The sequence below is a fragment of the Larus michahellis genome, chromosome 8, assembly GCF_964199755.1.
Source record: "Larus michahellis chromosome 8, bLarMic1.1, whole genome shotgun sequence".
Lineage (NCBI taxonomy): Eukaryota > Metazoa > Chordata > Aves > Charadriiformes > Laridae > Larus > Larus michahellis.
This window is the reverse complement of record NC_133903.1, coordinates 35,960,851-35,986,874: the sequence shown is the minus strand read 5'-3', so window position 1 is coordinate 35,986,874 and position 26,024 is coordinate 35,960,851. Positions and strand designations below refer to the sequence as shown.

The 26,024-nt window shown below is 36.7% G+C and overlaps 1 protein-coding gene across 6 annotated transcripts in view; it reads right to left on the bottom strand.

Annotated features, from left to right (window-relative positions):
• Positions 1-26,024, bottom strand: part of CDC14A (cell division cycle 14A) — a 63,744-nt gene that overhangs the window by 33,663 nt on the left and 4,057 nt on the right. For all 6 annotated transcript variants that reach the window (XM_074596359.1, XM_074596361.1, XM_074596358.1 and 3 more), the window contains exons 3-5: positions 17,152-17,227; positions 9,032-9,124; positions 3,203-3,282 (exon numbers count right to left, since the gene is read on the bottom strand). In XM_074596359.1, coding sequence (XP_074452460.1) covers positions 3,203-3,282; positions 9,032-9,124; positions 17,152-17,193 — 215 coding nt within the window. In that variant the 5' untranslated portion in view covers positions 17,194-17,227. The remainder of the gene's footprint in view (positions 1-3,202; positions 3,283-9,031; positions 9,125-17,151; positions 17,228-26,024) is intronic.

The following is a 26,024-nucleotide window of genomic DNA, read 5'->3' as shown; positions in this document are numbered from 1 at the left end:
AGCAGATATACTACCTAAGGCAGCGCTACTGCTTCCAGCTCAGGTTCATTTGCTTGACCCTCTGTATCATGCTGTATTTTGTACCAGAGATGTCCCCAATGTCTTGGAATGGACACAGGGCGAAAATAATCTCAAAGGCCTTACAAAACCAGGGAAGGAGGAATAAATTATTTCTTCCCCATTCCCAGCTAATCTAGATTGTCCCACTGCAGGCCCTCACCAGATCCCACTTGAGCCACAGCAATTCTTAAGCTCCTTATGTATCTATTCCAGCCTTGTCCTATGAATGCAACTCCCAAATATCCCCTCTCTATCAGACTCCTCATTTCTATTAGACTCCTCATTTCTTACCTCGCCTCCTATCTTGTCAGAATCTTTCAGTTCATTTCCTCACTCCTCTGTTTCACCTCTCATACAGCTAGATTACACAGCCTTCTTTCCCAGCAGGACAAACTATGCTGCAGGTAACAGAATCTGTTTAGGCTCTAATCCAGCGCCAAGACCTGACACAGTCCAAAGCAGCTCCAAAAGAAACTTAAGTGCTTTTCAGCCCCACGCCATATAAGAAAGAACGCTCAAGAAATCAAGATGTTTAATTCTTCTAGCAAAATCTTATAACATTATATTCCTTCTAGAAACAGCAATGCTTTACTCAAGAAGATTGCCTCCCTCCCATCCTCTAAAATACCCAAAGCTTTGCGTTAAAAAAAACAACCACCAACCAAACACACACCAAACCCCAACCACACCACAGAAAAACTACCACAAAAAACCTACCACCTCCCAAAAAAGATTTTGTTTTAGCCAATCATTTATCCCCCAGCGCTTCAAACACGCTGACAAAGACTGCAGAGGAGTTATGTTTCAGAAGGCTGCCTACTCCATACATTTATTGCCCTCTTCTCTTGAAGCTGAAAACAGAATGAAATAATTATACTTTTGTAATCATTGTGACAACCCAGACTGAAAAAACTGAGGAGTCCCTTTGCCGAACATTGCCTACTTCAATATTTTCAGTTTGCATTCTCTCGCCTAGGAAACATGAAATGCGCTTTGTATATAATATAAAGCTATCTTCAGAAAATCTTGCTGTTTCTTGTCTTTTTTGACCCTTTCTTTGCTGATCCCAGAGTAGCTAACTATTGTATTTTGTAACAGAATTTTATGAATTCAAACTCACAAGGATTTGCTTTGAATAATTATTTAACTTGAAATTTTTTCATGTCATTAAATTTGTTACTGTGGTACCAGCCAAGCAGAAATAGCATTTTTAATTGTTATTACTACTGCTATCATCATCATTATTATAAGGAATTAATTGCAAGGCAAAGGTCTGCAGCCTTTGGTTTGAGCAAATAGGGTCATATGAGACTGTTCTGTAAACACACTACTCCTCCCAAGTCTTCCGTCTTACAATTTTGGGATCTGACAATTAAGGTTCTTTGCTTTGTCAGAACCTCTTTTCTACATACCCTAAATCTTTATGTTGGCAGGTTAGAAAGGAACCTAAAGACATAACAATTTACTAAAATTCCAAACAGTAATTTTTTTTCATTGCTGAACAAGATACAGCTATTCTGAGGTAGCACGCATCCCCCACTACTAAGAGAGTTTTGCTTTTTAAGCAAGTTTTGAATAAACTAAGCTTAAGATTCTGAAAAATTTAAGTCACTTATTAAAAGCTCTTATATGTAAGAAATACTCCTACCAAAGCTGGACCACTGATAATTTGATATGAAAGGGACAATCAGGGCTTTTTTAGACTCTGCTAAAATACTACATAGTAATCCCGAGAAAGAGGGGAAATATTGCAGGGAAATATTTCACTTGTTGCTTCCCCAAAATGACAGAGAGACAGAAGAATGTATTGACACCGTTTCTGTGCTCAGAATAACAGAGTTTGCATCAAAGAATTTCTTGTAGCAATTTTCCAATAGCTGAACCTTCTGCAAATGGAAAGTACCAATGTAATTACTTCAAACTGTGAGAAAATCAGGAACCAAAGAATCTAAAAGGTGGAGAAAACTATATATTATTATTTGTTTAACTTAGATCAACAAGCCTGCATTTTATATAAAATTTGGAGATGACATGTTTAAAATAACTGCTTTTTTTATGCATTGTACCAAGTATCTTTTACAATTAGCTGAAAAAAATATGGATATTAACAGCTCAGTAAACTTCTTGGGCTTTGAAGAGCTATTGATGACCAGATGAATGTATAAACTCTCTGCCAATAAAAGCTGTCACTAATTTGATACCTTTTTTTTAAATGTGTTTGAAGGTCTAAGATTTCAAAGTCAAACTGGTCGTCACATACAAATCTACCACCCCAACAGTTTATACTGTATCTGGCTCCTATACAAGCTGTGAGAAAAGAGACAATCTGATCTTCCTTTCGTGAGTGGCTGTAGAATGAGATGAATTTGATATACACAAGGTCAGTCTACATTTACAAGTGCATCAGCTAACAGTGAACGCTACTTGTAAAACACTGACTCCCCTAAAAAAGAGGACATTGACCTTCTTGAAGTTGTCTTTCATTGACAGTGTTTGCATAAGAATAGCGTAAGGTATTTTCATTCTCAAAGTCCAAGGGCATTTCATCGTCCACACCATGAAAAAATCTGGAAGTCTCTTTATTAGATAGACGTGACAGCTAAAACTCCTCAGATTCAAGTCTCAATATGGCCTTAGTACAGAGAATACAGACAGATTGATAGGAATTATGTATGATTCATTGAAAACAGAAAGGCAAAGCAATCTAATAACCGGAACATTAGTACTTGTTCTGTAAAATAGAGAAAATGTAACAGCATAAAACTCCCTTCATTCAAGTAAGTCTAGCTGGTTAGGTACTAGGTAATTTAAAAGATTTGAATGACTTCCAAATAGCAAAGCATCATATAGAAAAGTTTTAATTGCTAAATCACCAGCATGCTAAGAACTATTTTCTAAACTTGACAGCTTGCAAGACTGTGAGTGTTACTTAAAACTTTAAATCAATTGAAATGGCTTTATTGTTCCAACACAGAGCAAGTAATTCCACCAGAAGTAAAAAAATATTTTTTCTGGAGATCAGTCATTCTGATACAACATCTGTATCAGGTATGAAACCCTTTTCTGTGAAGGCAATCTGAAAAATGTGTGTTAAGCAAATTCCCAAACACAAAAGTTAGGCCCGTTTTTCATGTTCACATACCTAAATGGAAGATATGGTGGATTAGATCCAGACAAAAGTGTTCTGTAAGCTTCTTCTGGTGTTTTCTTCAAGTATATTACCTAAAGGGGGTAGGGGGGAGAGGAAAAAAAAAAAAATAAGCCCTGAGCCTGAAAAGTCATTAACTACATGTACCCTTCCCCCAGCCCACTAAACCCTTACAAATGTATACTATACTCCTTTATGACCAACTCCTACGACATTTATAGGTCAGAAAAGACATACGTACACAAAGTAAAAGATTCAGAAATCAACAGAAACTGAGATTTCTGGTTTGTGTCATTCCCCCCTTTAAATAAAATTTTTAAAATTACATATTGCTGCAACTGAGAGACTTTAAGACAGACTGAACATTGTGCTAAAATGAAAAATAGGCATCTACGCTAGGAGTTCTCTGTCCAGCTTCAGATGAGTCAAAATATTATCACAGTAGCTGACAAAGGAAACGTTTCTCCACCACAGCTCAATGGAAGATTTTCCAAGACAAATATTTTTTAGTTCCTAATTGTCAATATCAAACTACTAATTAACAAAAATATCCAATTCAACAAGCTGAACCTGTTACTATGAGACCAACCTATAGTTAATGTAACACCCTAAGCCAAGGCTCATTCTGCTATCGCTGAACAGTATCAGCTCAGCTTACTTAAGTAAGAAATTAGAATACAACCACATCTTGTTGCATTTAAATTCCTATTTGTACAGTAAAACTGATCCTAAAATAAATTTAACTCAGAATACATATTAAGCAAGTGCATTATTTACAAAGTAAGATTTCATCCAGTTTGCAGTGGTATATTCCACATGCAAAAACATGTTTTGTAAACAAAGCCACACAACTTTCGTAGCCATTTCCCCCCAACTCACCTTACAACCAGCACCTACCTGGCTACTTTTTAGCTCTATGCACATTTAACTGTTAAATATACAATATTCTAATAATTATTTTCTTAACCAAGACATAGGCCAGTTCCTGATCTAGAAGCTTTATTCAACTTTTAACCTTGAACACATTAGAATATAGGTGAGTCATGGTCACTCCCAGAGTATTTACAATTTGCTTTGTATCTGGAATCATATCTCAAGTTAATGGGGTTCTTAGTAATCTGTAAGATGTCAACATGGTAGGTAGATTTTTTTGCATTTCTTTCTCAAGCATGGGCAAGGCAGGCACAAAAGACAAGATAAAGATAAAAGAACAAAAAAAAATTGACTCAAATAAAACAGTCTGAAAAACTCTTTGCCATCTTACAATGAAAAGAGGGTCCAGAATTATCTCTCTTTTTCAACTACCACCTATTTCACTGTTTTCAACAACTGGTCTAATTTTGGACCAAAACTCCCTACACAAACCGATTTGCCTTCAAAAGATAAATTCCCTGATACAGAGCTGTATTTCAGTCTCAGGCTCCAATGTTGCTGCTCCACTTATCATGGTCACACTGATAGGATAGACCAGTATAATCAGTACTCAAGATGAGGAACAAACCCCACTCATCTTCAAATGTTAAATCTCAATACTGCAGCAGTGTCAATATTGCTTTCATTCAGTGCCCAAATTACATGTTTCTCAAAATTAATGTCCCTGTATTTGCCTGAACTTCCATACACCCCCCTCCTTAACTTCTGAAAGCAAAGGTTTCCTGAAACCTTCCACCACCAAAACAGACCACAATTTCTGGATGAAAACCATTCCATTTATTCTGTGTTGTCAGAACAATTGTTTCTAATTCAATTATTTCTAACTCCTTGTTTTTGGGACAAACCAGTAATTACCAACATTGAAACAGATTCAGAGATTTCTCTGAGATGTCTCCTTTATATTTCCTTTATAGTCCCCCTTCACCGTAAAGGTTCTGAATTTAAGAAGAATGCATTCTGTGCAATAGACTTCAGTGAGGGGTGTATTTCAGAGAAAAATACTGATTTTATTCACGTCAGTATCAATAATCACATCAATTAGCTTACATTTAAAGCCTAAATTCCTGCTTATAGTCAAAAGGTCCTTAGAAGGCAGTTCAGAGGACTTCAAGGAAAGATGAGTTTCCATCTTACACAGCAAAGAGTCAGAAATCTGAAGCAGGGGCAAATTAGTACTATATGAATGTCTTCCCAATGCCACAGCTTTTATTTCACAGATATTTTGAACCAAACAATGCTTGTTGGTGGTCCACAGAGCTTGTATAAGCTCATAATAAAGATACCGGGATGGAAACAGGAAAAAGATATTAAGAACACAAAAGGAAGGAGGAGAGGGAAAGAAACACTAAACAGAGCTCCTGAAAAAACAAAAGTATCACAGATGTCAAGAATAACGCAATAACTGAAGGAAGAAGGATAATGAAATGGAGAAGGAAACACTACAGTACATGTCTTTCGTCCTTAAAAAGTAACATTATCCATTAAGAAAAACCCAGGAGACCATTTTCTGACTCATCTTCATCAATGAAAACTCAGCAACTGAAACTTAGCTTCATTTTTTAATCTAATATATGAATCTTCGGAGTGCTTTCATTCTGCAACATATACCCAAAAAAACCCCAACACAAGGAGCCTGTAGTGAATAGTTTGTCTAAATTGAACCTGTATCTAAGAAATAATGCGAGTAAAAGCCTTAAAAAAACCCCCTCACTTTACAGATAGTAACTATCCTCTTACAAGAGTTGTTTTATAAGGGACAAGGTTCTTGTCCCTTTCCCCACTGTCACTATTCTAACTCATAACATGTGGCACTGCTACCTGTAAAAAACAGAGTTAATAGATATTGAAAATTTTCAAATATTTTTTCCTCTGACATTTCCATTCTTATGTTCCTGACTTCCTGTGGTTGAAAGATAAAGCCTTCCACAGTTGGGACACTATGCAGGAACAAGACATGTATCAATACTGGCCAGGTACGCACCGCCAAGAAAATTCATAGCATATGTCCTACAAAGTTTACAGAACAAAACAGGAATCAGTATTTTGCAAGTCCACCTTCATTCATCTTGTACCCACTGGCACGTGCTATTTTTCAATTAGAAGTATATAGAACACATCCACTCTAGAGCTGCTAAGTTATCGCAAGAATTCTGTGAAGCCAATCTAAGGCAATCTGAAGAAAGGCGTTGCTTGAAACAGCAAAGTGGCTGTACACACAGCAGTAACTGAAAGGCCTTTGTACTTGCCGACCCTCCAAGGGAGGGATTACAGATTTGAGCAGTAGTATGATATGCTTAGGTTACAAGAGAATAAACTCGTAAAAGTTCAGGTAGGGCTAAGAAGTCTAATTAATATTTTTAAATTAGGGAAAAACACTTCAGCAGCCAAATGACTGAACATGCCATAGTAGTTCGCTATTATTCAGTCGTTTGCTGTGATAAAATTACAAACTTAAGAACTCAACAGCTCTTCTCCCTTATTGGCATTACAGAAGTCTAATAAAAGCTACTACTACCAAAATACACACTTAAAGTAATTGTAAGAAGGAAATATGACCAGCCCACCTGCTAGCTACAAGGAAAAGGAAAAAGAGCTCACTGGATCTCTTTTCAGGGTTTGCCACTAAAAAAGCATTATGTTTCACCAGGACTGCTCAAAAGTCACAATTTTGGTCCGCTAATCAAGTTTTGATCTTTGAAGAACTGCAAGACGTAACTACTACTTGTCTGCTACAAGGGTAAAATTAAAGTTCTAGGTTTACCAGGAGAAGCGAGTGTCACACATATATGTTCTATCTTCCCCCTGCCCCATTTCTCTAGAACTACAAACAGGCTAATATTCATCCTGCTGTTCTCCCCTGGTGAATTCAAACCTTACTAGATAGCAGAACACACAACCAGGTAGGCATTCCTTAGTTTCCAACCAGAAAAGAAACATAACAAATACCTTAAGAATAAGGAAAGAGGGAGCCAGCCCCCAATTCATCCATATCTTATCAGACAGGAGAAAATGCTGTCTGATTTTGCTGTCTGAAAGAAGACACTCCTTCACGATTTCTCCAAGAATGAATTCTTTAATGACAAATAGGCAGTTCAGATAATCACTTCAGTATATTTCAGTTAAACCTACTGCCTTCTCACCTGTCTTCCCCCTAAAAACTACTATGAACAAATTGAGTCAAATCAGGCTACTTTCGTTTTGGTATGCACGAAAGTACTTCTGTTTTAAAACAATTTTTAAATACTTTTTTTCTTTTTAACCATTAGGGAAGACTGCATAAAAACCCCTAACAACTAAAATAAGTCTCCAAACAGATGAAGGGGAAAAGCAAAGCAATACTAGCTTCAAAATATTCTCTGTGGCACCTGGTAAGACTTTGCAAAACCTAGTAGCACCCTGTTTCTCATATCAGTGAAACAGTCTGTTGCAGTCTTGGCCGCTTAGGAGGAACCCTAAACTTCTCTGTAAGATCAGAGAAGTCGGCATGTTCTTCTGTTCTTGTGACACTTTAAATATTTTTTTTTCTTCTTAATCTGAATTTTATGACAGAGGTAATCTTTGCAGAATTCTTAAGAGCAATGACAATAATTTAGCAGCTGGACATGATTAGTCCAAATGTATTGAAAGTCCATTGTAAAAATGAAATTTAGAAAACACATCTTCCCGAGATGCAATTTACAAACATACAAAATAGGGTATTTCAGTTCAACTTGTCTAAGAAGCTGTTTAAATCTAAATTGCATAATCACCACTGGAAACCCATTCCTAGAACCTGATCCACTGTTTTCCACATTTCATTTGACACTTAATGTTTTAACACCAAGACGAATAAAACAAGCCTTCTCCATTAACTGTCACACATTGGCAATGTGGAAGATCTTTAAAATTTGAACTTATCCCCATTTTTTCCCCATCTTTAAATTTACACAGATCTTCTTTCTCAAGAGCATTTACACACTATCCCCATTCTTGTAGTAAAACATTTTATTTAATTACAAGAATCTGCAACCTAATTTTTTCAAGATTATCATCTGCATTTATTGAGCTTTGCTTTCAGCATGACCTCAGGCCTTAAAGACATAGATCAACTTTCACACAGCATAAAGCCTGACTTAACAGAGACTTCCAGAACTCAGCTGACCATGTGGATGTCAGCTCAGGACCAGCGGCTTGTTAGTTTCAATACTTTGTCAGCGTCTTTACTGCAAATACTCTGAGTTTTCTACAACTGTGCTCCAATTCTGGACAGCAGAGCACAAAGGTAAAATTGAAGTTTGAGCTACACTGCTGTGAAGACACACAAGCGGCTGTGCAAGTGTCAGCTCGGAACTATCAAAACTTAAGTGATATCATAACAAATCAGGCCTGTGTAACTAAGACAGCCCTGCATATTATCTCTAATATTAAGAGGGTGAAATACCTTAGTTTTTCCATTATTCTGGGTAGGCTATGAAAATTAACTCAGAAAAGAGATCCATCCAATAATCACTATGCCTCTGGTCTACTAACTTTAAGAAAGGCTGTGAGGAAAAGCTTTCTCCTCCCTGTATGAATCTCACTACAGCCATAAGCAGCAATTGATCTTAAGACAGCCAAGTTTGGAGGTTAGTTTGTGGTTTGCATTTTTGACATTCAAGAAAATGGTACCCAATGGGAAACATGTGCATGATCCACCAAAGCCGCTCCCTCTGTAGTAAAGTAAATGGACTTTAGTGCTAAAGACAGGTGTCCCTAAAATGCATGCAGCAGAATTTTCAAAGACAGCTTAGAGAAGAATCAAATGAGAATCTGCCTACCTTCCTAAAGGACCATCCCTTGAGATGCTATTTTACCCATAGCAGATGTCTCTTAAGGAAGGTTAGAAATATCCATGTGATAAATAATACTTACAGCATATGCACCTATTAAAAACGCTGCATTTGCTCGTTTCCGCTGGTCAAAACTGGTATAGTACACTATCTTCTTTCTTGATAGACTGAAATACTGTTTAAATAAAACCAAAACAAACAGCATATTTACTGAGAGAATATACTTTAAAAATACCTTTTAAAGTAACTTTTCCAAAACTGAAAAATAAATCAGAAAAAATTCTTCCAGAGATTCTTAAAATTAAAGGAGAAAAAGTTACTTATACCATGAACAATCTTCTTACTTTATAGATAACAGTGCAGGGAAACAGTCACTGTATCGGGGCAGATCTCTTAGTTTGCTGTACAAAAATACCCTATAAAATGCAGTTAAACCAAAATGTTCAATATAAAATACTGGATTTTTTTTTCAAGTTTAAATATTTGAACAATAGCTTATGAACATTGATTAAAGACATTGAAATATTCAGACTAAAACACCCTCCTATGCGTTAAATCTCTTTAGCACATAATTCTGTGGCAAAGACGAGAAAAACTGAAGCAATCAATCTTACAAGTATTTTATAAGTTAAACATCACTCTTCCATCTATACTACCTAAAAATGGGGTGACAGATATCTTTAAAAAGCTTCAACAGCAAGATTTAAAAAAAAAAAAAAAAAAAAATTGCACAAGTGAAAAGCCTGAAAAAAAGGCTAAGCAGAGACAAAATTACTAACACTTGCAATTCTTCTTTCTTTAGGAAGAAACGAAGCCTCTGTCAGAATCCTGCGGACAAAACTCCCATTGAAAACAAGACCAACAAGCACCAGAACAGAACAAAAATAACAAAAACTGCAGCAAAACTATTTAAAGCCAGAGAGATATAAAATTGTAACTTTAAAAAGACGAGTTGGACAATTTATTGAATTATCATTTTTTCAGCTTCTTGAATTGCTCCACTTTAATTATATTCTGCAACACTATCACTTGTGTTTTTCCCGACAGATTTCTATACTATTACTACAGTTTTGAGGAAGTCATCAACAGACATACTGGATTTTGTTTCTAAATATTTGAAGCGTATTTTGCACATTTTATAAATTGCCTTTATACCAGTGCTACTGTTACCCAATTTCAGGTTTTTAGCTCCAATTTGACAATTTTAATTTACTTTACTTTTCTACTCTGGCCACTGATAACGCTTGGGGGTGCGAGAAAAGGTACCTGCTGCAAAATTGTGTTCTATTTACTTAAGTAGTGCCAAGTATATTTCATTTCCACAAATCTGTAAACATCAACTCTCACCTTAAATCTTGTTGCAAATTTTAGGACAGCTTTAACCATAGAATCAAATTTCGCAATAAACCAAGTGGCTGATAAACTGAGGAGAAAATCGATGTACGTACCACATTTGAGCATCTTACTCCCTCCCCCCACAGGAATAGCACCTTTAACACTAGTTCTAAGCGTACATTCCAGTCTGCTCTTATGACCCACAACTTCCAGAGGTGGAAGGAGTGAGAGTTAATGCAACCGAGTCTATTTAAATAGGACCATAATCCCTGAGATAGCTGCTTGCTGTTGATTGGAAGCAGTTGTAATTTGAGACCAACAGCATCATCTCCCTCAGTGTATATGCAAACATACAAAGCACAGCTAGTTATTTAATTAGTGAAGCATTCAATTATTATTAAAAATTGACAAAATTAATCCCAGTATTTTAAGATCCCTCCTTTTTCTTCCCCCTCCTCAATTTTTTAATTTTAGTGTTCTCTAACTGCAATTCCACCCATGATGTGTAGGTGGGATAAGATTACAGCAGTTATGCAACAGTGACAGAACTTCAATTATAACTTGTTGACTACTACTTATTTTAAACCAAAGTTCTTTGCAACAGTTTACAGTTCACCTGAAATACTATTTTAAACTGCAAAAAGCACATTCTGCTAGCTAGCCAGAAGTTCTAAGTAATAAGATCATATTTCTTGTTTTATTTTACAGAATGGACTTTTTTAATCATATGGGTATATCAAGTCATTCCATTTTGAGATGCTTTTGTACCTGAAGTAGCCAAAAACTGACAGCTCACCTTAAAAGTTCCCAGAACATTTAAATGAAAGCAATGTATCGTTTTCATTGCTTCATTTTCAAAATGTAAGGGTTTAAACCTCATGAGCCATATTGCTGTATGAAATACTTAAATGTTTTTTGAATCCTGACTAAAATTTTAACACAAAATTAAAACCTGACATTAATGGCTTATAGCATAGCAACCAGAGGAACACTGCATCAAGATTTTTCTTTTCAGAAGCCTATAAAAACCCCCACTGTTTTTATTTGCACAAGTTACAGAAAATCAAGTTTTACAGTAAGTGTTTGATGAAGTGTCAATGCAATGCCTCTGTTAACATTAACACACAAATTCTTAACTCAATACACTTTCAATATCAATACTAAGCCATATGATCTATATTTAAAAAAAAAAAATACTGATTTTTCTGACCACATTTAATAAGCTAAGTCTATTCCTTTGGCTAGGTTCAATGAGAGCAAGTGTTAAAGGTGGTTCTTTAAGACAGCTCCAGAGCTCCGCGTGAATGGATTAGGGCTTTAGTTCCTTGAGATACTGCGCAGCTCCTGAAGAACCAAAAATGTTTCAACAAGGAATTTTTTAATACAGGTTGTCTACAGAATAGCTGTAGTTAATATAGTTGCAAATACTATTTTTTTCCTAAATACTATTTTTCCTAAGGCAAAACACAAGCACTACGAAGCACTATAGATTATTTTACTTAGCAGTTTCACACATTGTTAGAAGACAAAATGTCTAATGATATAACAGAACAGTATCTGTCAAGATATATCCCAGAGGAATGTACTCCAGGACAATCTTTTGAACTAAAAGCAGAGGTTACGTGAAAAGCCTAGCAGGTTTTGTTTTAGGTGATAACACTAATTGAGTGTATGAGAGGGTTCCAGAACACATTATTGTCACGGTGAGATTACTTATTTTCCTTTTAATAATACATTAGTTTTGTTTCTTGAAGACCTCAAGAGACATTTACTTGCACAGAAATTCATGACAGGCTTAGAAGATGCCATTGTGGATAATTACTAGATTGATAGCTGTTTAGAATTACCAAACTATTTGACAATATTTTATTTAATGGATATGGCTTAATATATTTGCACTGTTCAAGCAAGAAACTACTGCAATGTGTTTCATAAGCCTGGACTAATGCAAATACTATTTACATATTTTTATATATATACATATACACACACGTGTATGTACATAATATGTACATACAAATAGCAGTGAAAACAAGGCTGGCAAACTATTACTAGAAGATGATGTATTAGAACATGCACACACAGCCTGCCTCAAAGTTTAAGCTGTCCTAAAGGAGATGCTTACAATCATTATAGTTCCATGTGTATGCCCAGCAGTTTATTTATACTAAAACAAAACAAAAAAAAAACAACCAAAAAAACCCCAAACCCAACCAACAAAGCAAATCCCTCTGTGATTCAGTCGCAATACAGTTAGCATACAGGAAGTGTTAACCCCATAGTTCATAAGCCTGCCAGAAACTTCCCTCTCTTGCCTTTGATCTTCCAAACTTGTATCATTTATCTCGGCAACACGCCCTCTCTGATTACCCCTGCTTCTGAATTTATTGCGATTGTGTAAGGCTATACACACACAAAACACAGCAGGTTTTTAAAAGCAGTTTTGAATAAATCAGATTTATTTAAACAGAAGAAAAAAATGTTTCTTTCATAAATGAATCACAATTGCTTAGTCAAGCACTTTTTCCCCAAACAGATTTCACAGAACAAGTAGGAAGATGGCATAGACAAGCATTTTTCTTGCTGTTGACTTCGCTTGTCAAGCTCATCTCCATAGCAATCAGCAATCAAAACATTACAAACATAACAAGGTCAGAAAGGTTTTCGTGTAAAGCAAAACCAGGACTTTAGCAAAAACTTTCTCAGCAAACAGATATATGAATAAATTGTTCAGCTCTTCAGAAGAGAACTATTTACCGTTTTAAAATCAGTCAGCATAAAGTTACAATTGTTTACTTAAAGGTGTTGGTCTGCCATTAGCACACTTCAGACTGGTACCCTTCTCCTTCCCCACCTGCACCCCAAGAAAGGAAAGAGAAAGCAGAAAAATGCCTCCATGTCTAATTCCTCTCCCAAAACACAAATAGAGCTGAAAGGCTTGAAAAGGAAGTTTGTGGAGTCTGTTTGTTTTAATGACATCTCATACTCTCATTTCTCCTGTTCCTATTCATAGAAGTTTTAAACTTAATAAAAGTCTAAGTCTTAAATTCCTTTTGAGACACCATATCTATGCAAAAACTATTATGTTTTACAAACACTTTATTTTTTGTGCCACCCTTCTTTTAAAGACTGTTGTAAAAGTACATGAAGTGCATACCAGACCAGTTATATACCAAATCATGGCAGGACTCATCTGGTCTTAAGCACCGTGATTACCTCAGGGTTCCCAAAGTGTTGCAGCATGGCAACAGCAACCATCCCATAGTAGAGGCTGGACTTCCAGAGAATGATAATCTGCAGTGCCTTTTACTTCCTACAATTAGCCAACTCCTGCTGTTGGTCACAGGGCACGGTTACCCTTAATGCAAGGGTATGCAAGCAGCAGGTTGCCCAACAAGACTCTTTCTCCACGTCATTAGTCTAATCGGCACTTCCCATCTCTGGAACACTGATCACAGCCTACCTACGTGTCGCCCTGGTGCCACGTGAGAATTACCATACTTTTGCTGCAGCAGTTGCTCATTGCATTAACGCCTTGCTGGCAGGTTAAGTCACAGGTCATGAACTTGTCTTACACACACTAGTTCAAGCCTCAGAAATCCTCTCAGGGACACTTCTGAAGGACAGACATGAGAAGGTAAGTGGCAAAAGGGCAGAAACTGTGAATCCATAATTCTCAATGAATGAAGCTGAGCAGTAGTCTTTTGTAGCTAGGCCTACGGTACACATCAGATGCCTGCTTTCAGCCCTGGGATTTGGTCTTACAGGCGTGCTCACCCATGGCAGATAGTATCTAAATTAGGACATAGTTGGGTGTTTATTTTAACTATTAGAAGAACCTGCTTACGTTAGCAGGTACTGGCCTACCTCAGTGGTAGTGCCGCTCAGCCAGACTGGAATCTATTCATGTGCCAGTTTCTATACCACTCAGGTGGTATCCCAAGCTCTATCTGTTTGATTCCAGGTATTACTTTCAAGTGGTTGCACTATCAGGTTACCCTTCTCTGTTACACACTAGTAGTTTAAATTAACCTACTTGGTATTAGCCTCTGGTAAAGCAGCAGCAACAAACAGCATCTCCTCCCAGCTGAGACTGCTGCTGATCTGCAAGAGATTTCTGTCCTGTTCCTGACCATCTGTACTCTTCACCTCATACTGCAAGTGTTTGCTTTTTTCAAAAAGTATAAAAGTTACATTAAAATGACATCACAGTTTGCTAAGTCAACCCTGCAAGTGTCAGAGTTACTAATTCGGTTTCAATTTGGCTCCCTTGTGTATTTTTTCCATTATAATATACAATCTTTATAATTACAAGCCATTTATGACGAGCAACTTGCCTCCTTCAATACAGACGACGGTCTTATAACAAGTATAAAGACTGTAGAGACATTCCTGTTTAGTACTAAATCATTCAAAAAAACCCAAAAAAACAAACACACACAAGTCCTGAGGTATATATTAATTGTGCTCTTATTTTCTGGGTGAAACTCTTCATACCTAGGGTCCAGTTTGAAGGTGTTCTAGTTCAACTATAAAACTATGCAGGTACATTTCAAAAGTGATACACGAGACTGCATTCAGGTCCCAGAACGATCATAGTCTCAATTTGAATCTGGAAAAAACAGAACTAATCTCTCTCATTCTCGTAGTTTAAATAGTGGATTTATTATTGGTTCTTCTCTGGAGTAACCACTTCACAAAGCAAGCATTCCTCTCCATCTTTAATAATACAAATATAAGGTCACAAACAGCAGAATTATGGTGAAAAAGATAGTTTCCTAGTGAGTGAGCATCATTGGTCACGTGTTTGAATGAGGCAGTGGCACTGCAAAATAGGGTGATAATGTATTTATAAGCTCTATTTAGTGCTAACACCGAAACAGTAAATCCAATGTTTTCCCTAATATGAACATTGGCATTTAAAATCAGAAATACTAGAGGGGCTTTTTTTTTTATTTGTAACTAACTTTCTGTATTAAGAAACAATGTAAGTTTTCACAGGAAGCACTTTTTTTTTTCTCTTTTTTCTTTTTTTTGCGAAAAGCTTACAGCAACTCTACAAACCCCTCAATTTGCAGAGCCTCCTCTTAAGACTACCTGACTTTAAGTCAGCATGCCCCTGGAAGCAGCAGATAGTGTCAATAAACTTGCATACTGATTTCATTAGTACGGCAAACATGAGTCCCAAAACGTAATGTAATTTTTGAAGAGGAATCCTCTTCACAGTGGCCAACATTATCACATCTGTTGTCCCATTTTCCCCTTCTGTCAGCAACAGGTCTAATAATCTATAATATAAAGATTTAAAATCTTTAATATTTAGTGAAGGGTCTCCTTGCTGTTTGCACACAAGTGATATTAATTAGTACTTTGGAATTAAAACATCCATTTCTTGCAGTTGATAAATTTTATATACATGCTGCAAATTGCTTTTTCATAGGCATTTGGGGACAAGGTTAAATCTACAGCTATGTGCTCAGTGTACTGGGTCTGGCTGGGATGGAGTTCAGTTTTCTTCATAGCAGCCTGCACAATGCCGTGTTGTGACTAAAACTGTGCTGATAACACACCAATGTTTTAAGCTACTGCCAACAAACCGCGCTCGCACAACATCAAAGCTGCCTGTTTCTCTCTCTCTCTGCCCCCACAGCAAGTAGGGTGGGGTGGGCAAGATGCTAGGAGGGTACATAGCCAGGGCAGCTGACCCTACCTGGCCAGGGGGATATTCCATACCATATAACATCAAGCTCACCAATACAACTGAGTAGCAGTCTTTCCAATGTAGCAGTTGCTCGGAGACTGGCCAGGCACTGGTCAGCTGGTGGAAGGTGGTGAGTGATTGCCTTTGCAGCACTAGTTTTGTTCCCCCCAACCATCTCTCCTTACTTCTTACTCCCCCACTTAAACTGTCTTTATCTCAACCCACAAGCTTTTCTTGGTTTTTTTAGCTCTTCTGATTCTCTCCCCTGTCCCACACTGGGGCTGGAGTTGGAGTGAGTGACCAGCTGCCACGTGTTTTAGTTTCTGGCAAGGGTCAACCCACATTAGGCTTGTAGTTTTATGACAGGATTGTGCTGTTAGAACAAAACTCAGTCATGGTGATCTTCAGAATTAACTGTTGCATTTACAGGTTCTAGACAACTTTATAAAGAAAGGACCAACACTTTGCAGTCAAAAGAAAAAGCTACTGTGGTACAAATACCAAAACTTTCTATCTTTAGTGAAAAGCAACTCAAAATTGCCATGAATCAACAACCATTATATGGAAGCAAGAAAATAAGAAAGCTTCTACAAATTAGTTGATAGGGAGTGACACTTCTACAAGTACGACAGAAAAAAGAACCATTTTTATATGTGTAAAAATACATTTCCGTAACACTTATTAGAAGCAACAATTTATTAAATTGAATGAGACTTAGAAGTTTCAACTTTTCCACTGAGTAAGATTTAGTTTAAATAGTGTGATTCTGGGGTCGTTTTGTTCTTGTTCATGGGTGGGGGGGTGGGGGGTAGTTTGGTTGGGTTTTTTTTAATATCTGTTTTTCCAGTTATTTATACTGGCACACCCACTTTATTAGCTGCAAACCCATTAAATATCCAGAAGGATTTTTGTTACTACTGTCTTGAAACTGTAAGGTTGTGAAAAAAGGTGAACACATTCTTCAGTGCCTCACCTGCTGAGCAACAATGAGAGCATACTCATTTTTTCCCATTCTTCAGAGGGAATTCAGAAAAAAGAATAACCTTAAAGTTTAGTAGTAACCATCTAGATAATGAGCACCTAACAACCACTTTCAAACTGGATAATACATTTTAGTTGAATTTCAAAACAGAAAACCAGAAACATTGTTTTTAAACAAAGCTTACCTTTAATTTCTTGTTTAGTTTACAGCAGTATCTGTATAACATAGCCAAATTTAAAGGTCCAAAATCTCCATAGAAACTATGAGAAAAAGAACAACAAAAAAAGTTATTTACACAAAAAAGCTAAGCAAATTTCAACATGCACATTATTGACAGTTAAAGCTGCAAATCAGTAACTTTTGGAAGATACTGAGTAACCAACACATATGGTGCAACAGATAAGCCCTTTATTGATTTAGTTAAGAGGATAATAGTAACAATTAATTTGAAAACATCTGTAGCTTCAGTTTAAGATGCTCCAGTAATTACCTTTTCCGTTATATACACACACTGACTACAGAATTTTTTTCTTTATCCCACAACATCTAGTCTGGTTTTGGCCAAAACTAGAGTTAAGAACTTCAAGACATGATCTATTCCCCTTTTAGCCATGCTGATGTCATCCTAGATAAAGATTCTACAACTGCTTAAGATGACAATATATCATTACATACTATGAAGAATAAGCTAAATATTAATTTCTTATGGGTAGTAAAATTTATTTAATCATGTTCCTGTCTTGACCTGTCTGGAATTTAAGCTTGTTTCTTTTTATCCCATCCTCCACTATTCCAGAGAGTACATATTACATATACACTTTACATATAGTTGTGTTTCCCTTTGTCCCCCCCCCAGTCCTCTTATCTCTAGGCTGCTCTTCCCATTTATTATTTATTTAATTTCCTATGATTGTTCTTGTTTCTGTCTTCTAGATTCTTCTTAAACATCCATATTACCTTTGAAGCAGCAATCACCTCCCTTAGGATAAGAGCTAGTAGCAGTAGTCTGTACAGATAAATCATTGCACAATAAAAGTAAGTTCCTGGTAGGTATTCACAGCACTTTTCCTAGCTAACCCTTCACGAGGCACCTTTACAAGCAATAGCAGCCTTTATACCAGCAACTTACAGTGACACCCTCTAGAGGCTTCTCCTTATCTCCAATATTCTTATATATATTGGAATATCTCCAATATTCTTCTTTTTGGGGTATAGAAGTCTTTATCTTGATGGTCCATTAAAATTTGCTGACACACACGTTATAAATTACAGTGACGATGGACTATTACTCAAACTGTTTCAATCTGCTCTGCCTTAAGTCTTTTGATAAAAGAAACAGGACACTTCTTGCCTATTGACAAACAAAACAGGCCATCAGCATCTGAATGTGCTTTTGGGAGGGAATGACAAAAGAGAAAGGTAACTATGTTCTACAACTTCTTGGCTTTGAAGTAGTGAAAACTTCCTGAAATCAGATGACAGATTAGGTGATAGTACCTTTCAAGCTTTCTTCCCCATGGCAGGGGGTTTATTTTTCAGGAAAATTGTGTTCCAGTTAAACATAAGAAGAAAGCTTTTACTCTGAGAGCACTCAAACATTGGGAAGAGGTTGCTCAGTGAGGCTGTGGAGTCACAACCCACCTGTACAAGGCTGAGCAACCTGCTCTTGTGGACCTTGCTTTAAGCCCGGCGGTCGGGTTAAACGATCTATGGAGATGCCTTCCAGCTTCAGCCATTCCGCTATTCTAAGTGGATACAACAACGAAGTAGGAGTGGTCTATCTTTTTGGTGCTTACAACTTTATTATTTATTCATTTATACAACTCCTCCCCACATTCTCTAACAAAAAAGTCAAGCCCATCCAAAAAGAGACAGTTATATTAGTCTGATCACTGTCCAGGACAGTGCCTGCCACACCAATGCTATGTCAATATCATCTGCTTTACAATACCAGATAACAACGTGTTTGTTAAGATTCATTTCAACCCTTCAGTAAAAATGTTATGACATAATGCTTTAATTGAAGAAGCTTATTAGCTGGGCCAGAGACTAAGATGTCCAGCTCTTCAGACTTTATTTGTAGGTTGCACATAAGTTAACTAACTCAAAATTGCAATTGCAGTAGCAGTAAAGCAGGGTTTAACTTTAGAATTCCTCATCTTTTCTTAAATAAGTCTGACAGATATGGTCAACAGTTAATTGTTATTTTTAAAACAAAACCCCCCCATACAATTTTTAATAGAGATTAAATTTAAAAAAATTGTTCTAAGAAGGACAATACATGGCAAATAGGAAGTTATAATTGGAGCTCTAACAACACTAGAGTTAGGACAAATAGGAAGTTATAAATGGAACTCTTACTAGAGTGAACGTAGCTTCTAGGAAAGCTATATAGAAGGCCTAATAACATCTCTTCCCATTCTGCTGCATTAACATCTTCTCTGAATCAAAAAAACCCCCACCCTATCTCGTTCCATGAACTTTAGCATATCCATTCACTTAAATATATAATGGAAGAGTAGAATTTAGGATTAAGATTATTTTGTGAAAAATACTTTTTAAAGTATTGTGAAAAAGTGTGGGATACAATAATTACTAGACTACAGAATACTTTTTTTTTTAAACCAGTGTGAGCAAAGTAGCTTTGATCAGCTCAAATATATAACTGAATACATGGTTCATCTAAAGCACTGAATAAGTACAGCCATGCTTTAGGATAATAAGTTTTTATTTGCTAGAAGTACATCAATATAAAGTCATATATCCACTTCTACTTTTCCACATGATTAAACTCAAAGAGAAATGTAGGAAAAACACATTAAAATGAATTTACAAATCATTTTATCTAAAATTGACAAATTACTCACGATTTTGGTAGGGATAAGGATAAAATACATTTATTGAGTCTACCCATGAAGTAATTATATTCCTACAAAATAGAGCTATTCGGATTCTCTCAGCTGCCAAGCTAAAGATGTCACAATCTTAGATTGACTATTTCTCCATCACTTATTACCATTAAGTATGCTGTGCCTCTCTTAATCTCTTAATATGGGGGGGGAGGTAAGTATCAGCTTTTAAGACTCTGGTACTACTACTGCTTGCCTATGCTGCAGGAACAAGGTATTTCTCAGAATCCAAATACAATCATAAAGGAAAGGCACTTTCGGTCACTGTTGCACCTGTGTTATTACCCATACACCAAACACTGGCAATTCCTAAGTGATCTGCGTAACACCATGTAGGCAATATAAACCAGCCATTGGCTTTGTTGATAAGATATTGTGGTAGGGAGGGGGAGGGTTATTTATTACATGTACAATTCTAACTTTCTCCACTTAATACCTCTAAACTGGAAGAAGCTTGAATGTCCTTTTTTAATGGGGCTAAGTGAAACAAGTGATTTACAAGCCTGCAAATCAAAGAGTTCTCTGAAAGACAATACAAGGCTCTGTACTGAAGTCAATAGACTTCTATCTACAAAACCCTTTTTCAATTTATATCCTTAGAACTAAATACAGTTTCTGAAATGTTTAAACAGCAGGGTTTAATCTTATGCACCCTCATTACTTTTAGTATAACAGACCATTTTTGTTGTTGAATTAGAAACACTTGATCCTGACTCACCCAGAGGATTTTCTTCTTAAGAACAGAATTTTGACATAGAGTTAAATATAAGTGGAAGATGGGAAATGGGGACTAAGGGGAATGGGGAAGAAAGGACACACCAAGCCTTTATCTGAATAAAGAATTTTATCTGGCAAAAAATTGAAGATAAAAAACACTAAAAATATCAAATTTTATTATATATTAGTCACTGATAACAATCTACCCAATATTATTTTACTTACATCTCTTTTACAGGTAAAATACTTTCTTTCTAAATAGAGGTTTTAATCAGCATTTATACACAATAAGAAATCAGGATGCCTCTGAAGCTAAAGCCAGTTAAGAGAGACAGTCATTTACAACAGAGGTGGGAACCAGATATGAGAACAGAAGGCAAGTATGGTATTAATCTACATTTAATTATATTTTGTTTTAATCAAGTACTTAGATGATAGCTTAAATTATTCTTCCCCCTCATCCCATGGAAACTTGCTATCCTTATGCTTCTCAAACTAAGAAGTAGCAAACCCCCAGAATATACTACATGAATATTTAAATACTCTACTTCAAAAATACTATCATAACGCTACCTGGAAGCGGTAGCATAGGTTTCTTGTGTCTGTATTCTCCTTATAATAGACTCCTAGAACCACTCCTTCCTCTCAGTTCTTATAGCATAAAATCTGACGTATTTGCTGTATTGTATCATAGGAATGGTCATGCACCTAGAAAGGCCAGCCCATAAAGTGCTCGTTGGTCTATTCTGTCATGCAAGCAGTTACTGCACATTCTTCCAGGGAATTTAATGGTGAAAGAAATGTAGTCCACAACTCTTTAAGATAGCAACTCAAGTTGTTTCTGACTGCAGTTCCAAGGGAGGCCACGTGAAGGTGCCATGAGTCAGGCTCAAGCCTTGGGCACCTCTTCTGAATGCTGAAGTCACTTTTTAGTAAGCAGTTGGATACCACGAACACTAGTACAGCAGAAGAATGATAAACAGCTTTCATATCTTAAACTACCGGCTGGAGCCTGTTTATGGTCAATGAAGGAATACTATAGCCTGGCGGACTTGGAAATTAATTGATAACCTTCATATTAACATCACAGTTAATCTATTTATAGCCAAGATATCAAGTTATCTTTCAAAGATAAATTGCACTACTTATACTTTACCCAGAAGCCTGATACTTTTCCCCTCACAGATGAATACACCAGAGCAGTAGTTTTATACAGCCATTCATTTACAATTTTGTGACACAAAACCAAAGGATATTCAGAGATTCCTATCTGAAAAGCTATTTCAGGATTCTTTTCTTCATGACAGACCAGTTTAAGTTCAATGTCATTGCTACACATGAGGAACATGAGGGTGTGCATCCATTCTTACCAGGCTGTTGGCATTTCCAGTAGTTTGAATAGGGTCCAAAGCCTAATTACTATATTGGGGGGAAAAAATAGGACAGATCCACCAAGTCAGTTCAAACAATGCAATAATGCACAGAGGGATAACATTACTTGTGTGGCAGCTTACTCAACTATTGGTTTTGTATTGAAAACTTGAAAACAGAGGCGTAGTTTAACAATTGCAATCATTTTCTGGAGTATGTACACCAGAATTGGAGTACAACTATTCTTTAGGTAGGAAGCTTGCCTTCTTGGAGATGAGCAACCATATAAACTCATTTTTCCGCCAAAAGAGGAGCACCACAAACTCGCAATTACTCAAACCACAAGAACTTACTGTGTCAAGCTCTGGAGTCCTCAAGACAAGAAGGACATGGACCCGTTGGAACAGGTCCAACGGAGGGCCACAAAGATGATCCGAGGGCTGGAGCACCTATGCTATGAAGACAGGCTGAGAGAGTTGGGGTTATCCAGCCTGGGGAAGAGAAGGCTCCGAGGAGACCTTATAGCAGTTTATACGGGTTGCCCAGGGAAGTTGTCAATGCCCCATCCCTGGAAGTGTTCAAGGCCAGGCTGGATGAGGCTTTGAGGAACCTGGTCTAGTGGGAGATGTGCCTGCCCAGGGCAGGAGGATTGGAACTAGATGATCTTTAAGGTCCCTTCCAACCCGATTCATTCTGTGATTCTGTGTGTAACTTCAGGAACTAGCAGAAATACAGCTTCTGAACTGCAAAACTATGCTAATTTTACAGCATTTTACAAAGATCCAGATTACTATTTAAATTAAGCAATGTGACTGAACTAGAATAAGAAAAACATTCTCCACTTGCTTTTCTCTTCCCCTTTCCTAGGCTGGATTACCAGAACATCCAGGTCACTGCACTGTCAGGCCCTTGCTGCATGTGCTCTGAATCTAGCCATTAAGCAGTACAAAACCAGCTACTGCAGAAGCAGCCAACTGGCTACTACAGAAAAACACTTCAAATCATAAGGGGAACACATCAACAAAGTTTCTGGACAAAAGCCAAGAGGATCAATCTACTCATTTATTACAACCTGACTGCTGGTCAGGAAATCTTGCCTATTCAGTCTTCTTTCTTCAACCCCTGTTTATCCTAAAGTGTGCTCCTCCTTCCTACTTCTCAAGCACATGAACAGAGGTGGGATGCTCAATGGCACTGTCTCACTGCTCTAGCCCCACCAATTCCAGTAACATGTGAATTGCTAGGAGCTTTCTTATCTGGGATGAGACAAAATCCCTAACACTTAATACTACTTAGGGATTGCACACTTCTGACTAGACAAAGGGTGATAAAGCAAATATAACCCTAGAAATTACGTATCACCCCACTGCTTACATCTGAAGGTAAGAATAATGCAGAGGCTCTGGATTATGCAAAACACCAGGTACTCACTCCATTTCCCCTTCAATGTTCCAAAGCCTCCTCAAGATCCCGATTCTTCAAAATCCAAAAGGAACTCATAGGAACAAATTAGAGATGATTAAATAGCTATTCCAGATATATGCATTTTTGATACAATGCTCCTTGATGTCAAGAACAAAGTATCAGTGGAGAGGTTCTCCCCTAAAAAGTTTCCCTATAGAAGAATCTTCAGGTCATGTTAAAAACCTACTCTCAACGGAAAAAAAAAAAAAAAGTCATTTTAACAGAGTCTAAGTTCCTCATAAGGGCTTTTCCATAACAAGCTATGCTCCTGTCCAATATAAAATTGGAGCCTAGAAAACAGATCTGTCTTATCCTGTTACCCTTTCACAGCAAACAAACAAAAAAACCACTCAATACTTTTGGCAATTGCTTTTATCTTTTCCTTACAAAGAAATGAAGGCAGATATGGTAAAGCAATGTGTGGGTATAAAATTTATGAAACTGTTGGACTGGAGAGACCACCACAGGTATAAAGGGATAGCACTCTACAAGTTTCAAATATAAAATTATATCAGCAGTTGATGTCTGAAGGAAAAGCTGACACTCCCGCTCCTAGATCTTCTGATTTTCTTGTTTGCAGTGAATTTAAACTCATTAAGATGGAAAACAAAATAAAGCTGTAGTACTACTCTTTAATACTCATGCATAAGAATTAGACATACAAAAGCTAGTATTAGTAAATGAAGTTTTTCTGCTCTGTATTTACATTCACATTGATAGAAGTCAGTCAATTTCCTAATTTTTTTTTTTATGGACTTCAGTTTACTAAGTTATCTTGGTCATCTGACAGTCAAGTTCAAGTCTTCAAAAGCTACTGATGTGAACAAGGAACTCCCTGTTCTGCGTGAAGTGACATCTCTGTTGTAACAAGGCTAAGTTTAAGTTTTCTTTTTCCTTTCAAATAATATAAGCTGCAGAATGATGGAGAAGTTCAGGTTTCCTATGCAAGTTCTGCTACTGGGTAGTCACAGAAAAGAAGCATTTGGCCAAGCTAAAAACAAACAAGTTAACCCTTACTCTTCTCACAGGAAAGAAAAACTGCTTCTCTGCATACACACATGCAGTGAAGGAAACTAGTCCTACAAATCAAAGTCCAAACAGTACCCATTTAATATTGTTGTAGCTAAGTATTTGAGAGTCTTATTCTACTCACTGCTGCTTGAACTCAAAGTAGCAGCTAACATTAAGACTGCTGTGAAATGAGCAAGTAACGTACCATGGCTGAAAGCAAGTTTTAGTGTAAAACATAGGATGTACGGAGAATATCATATTAACTACTTCTACAGCTGTTCACAAGATGTCAGAGACTAGATCTGCAAATGCTGTTTATATAAGAGATCCAAAGTCAGAACAAATGACTGAAAAAAAACATTATGCTTTATGAAAGCTGACATAATTTATCAGTAAGAGACGACTGTTTCTCATTATCTAAATTTTTTTTTTTTTTTGAGAAAACTACTCAACAATGGAAAGGACATTAAAAGTTGCTTTGATAAAAATACATGAAAGCCAAGTTAACCAGTCAAGTGTAGTATTCTCAACCCAGATCTGTTTACTGAAAGGTGAAACATGAAGGACGCTATTCTTAGAGAATAAAAAGCTTCTTACTAGTGCCTAACTCATTAATTGAGGCCTTGCCAAGGCAAGGCTTGTCTATTTGCCAAATGACAGTCTTCATCAAGCTGGATTATTTCTCATTAACTCCATTTTCCTGAAGTAATAGTAACCTGTGCTACATTACCCTGAAAGACTGTTTTCCTTTATAAGCAGCAGTGCAGACTCTCTCAGGAGGGACTTCAGAGAGTTTCAGAAGGACTGACAACATCTTACAGAAACAGAACAATCAAAAAAGAGAATTCAGAATTAGATAAATTCATTCAGGTTTCTTGTTCCCTCAACTGAGGAATTTACATGCCATTTCCCCAGTATAATAGGCTCAAGGTTAAATTGCAGCGCATTTAACTAAAATAATGACAGTGCTAGTAGTGAGTTCCTAGTCAACTAGCATTTGAGATGTTCTTAAAAGCATTTAAGCCTATCTTTATTATTTTTAAAAGAGTGAATGTTTAAATAAGTGAAGAGTGTTACGCATTCATTAGAAGAGTTGACAACTTCAAGTGAAAACTGAAGAGTACTCAAGATTACATAACCACACCTAATGTACAATTTAGTGATAAATCACATGACAAACTGCAAGAATAAGTCAGTGTTTATCAGACCTAAACTTCCAAAACCATTAGATCTATCACTACAGTTGTTTTGTTTAATAAATGGGTATACTATTAATGCATATTATTACTTCCTTATGTCTCTTCAAGTATGGGGAAAAAAAGGGAAGCAAGGCAGTGAGATTAAGTACTATGTGATCCAATAATATGCTTTCTGTAATCAGACAACCCCAAACCTATGTATTCATGAGGCTTTCAGATTATGTATTGCTTCAGTGAAAGCAAACTGACACCTCAGTAAAGTCAGCTAAATATACTTCTGCAACACTTCATACTTAAGAGTTATCACTGAAGTTCACAGAGTAACAGCCCAAAGAAAAGCATTCTACTTCCATGCACAATGAAGTATCTTTGTCTTCTCACTAGAA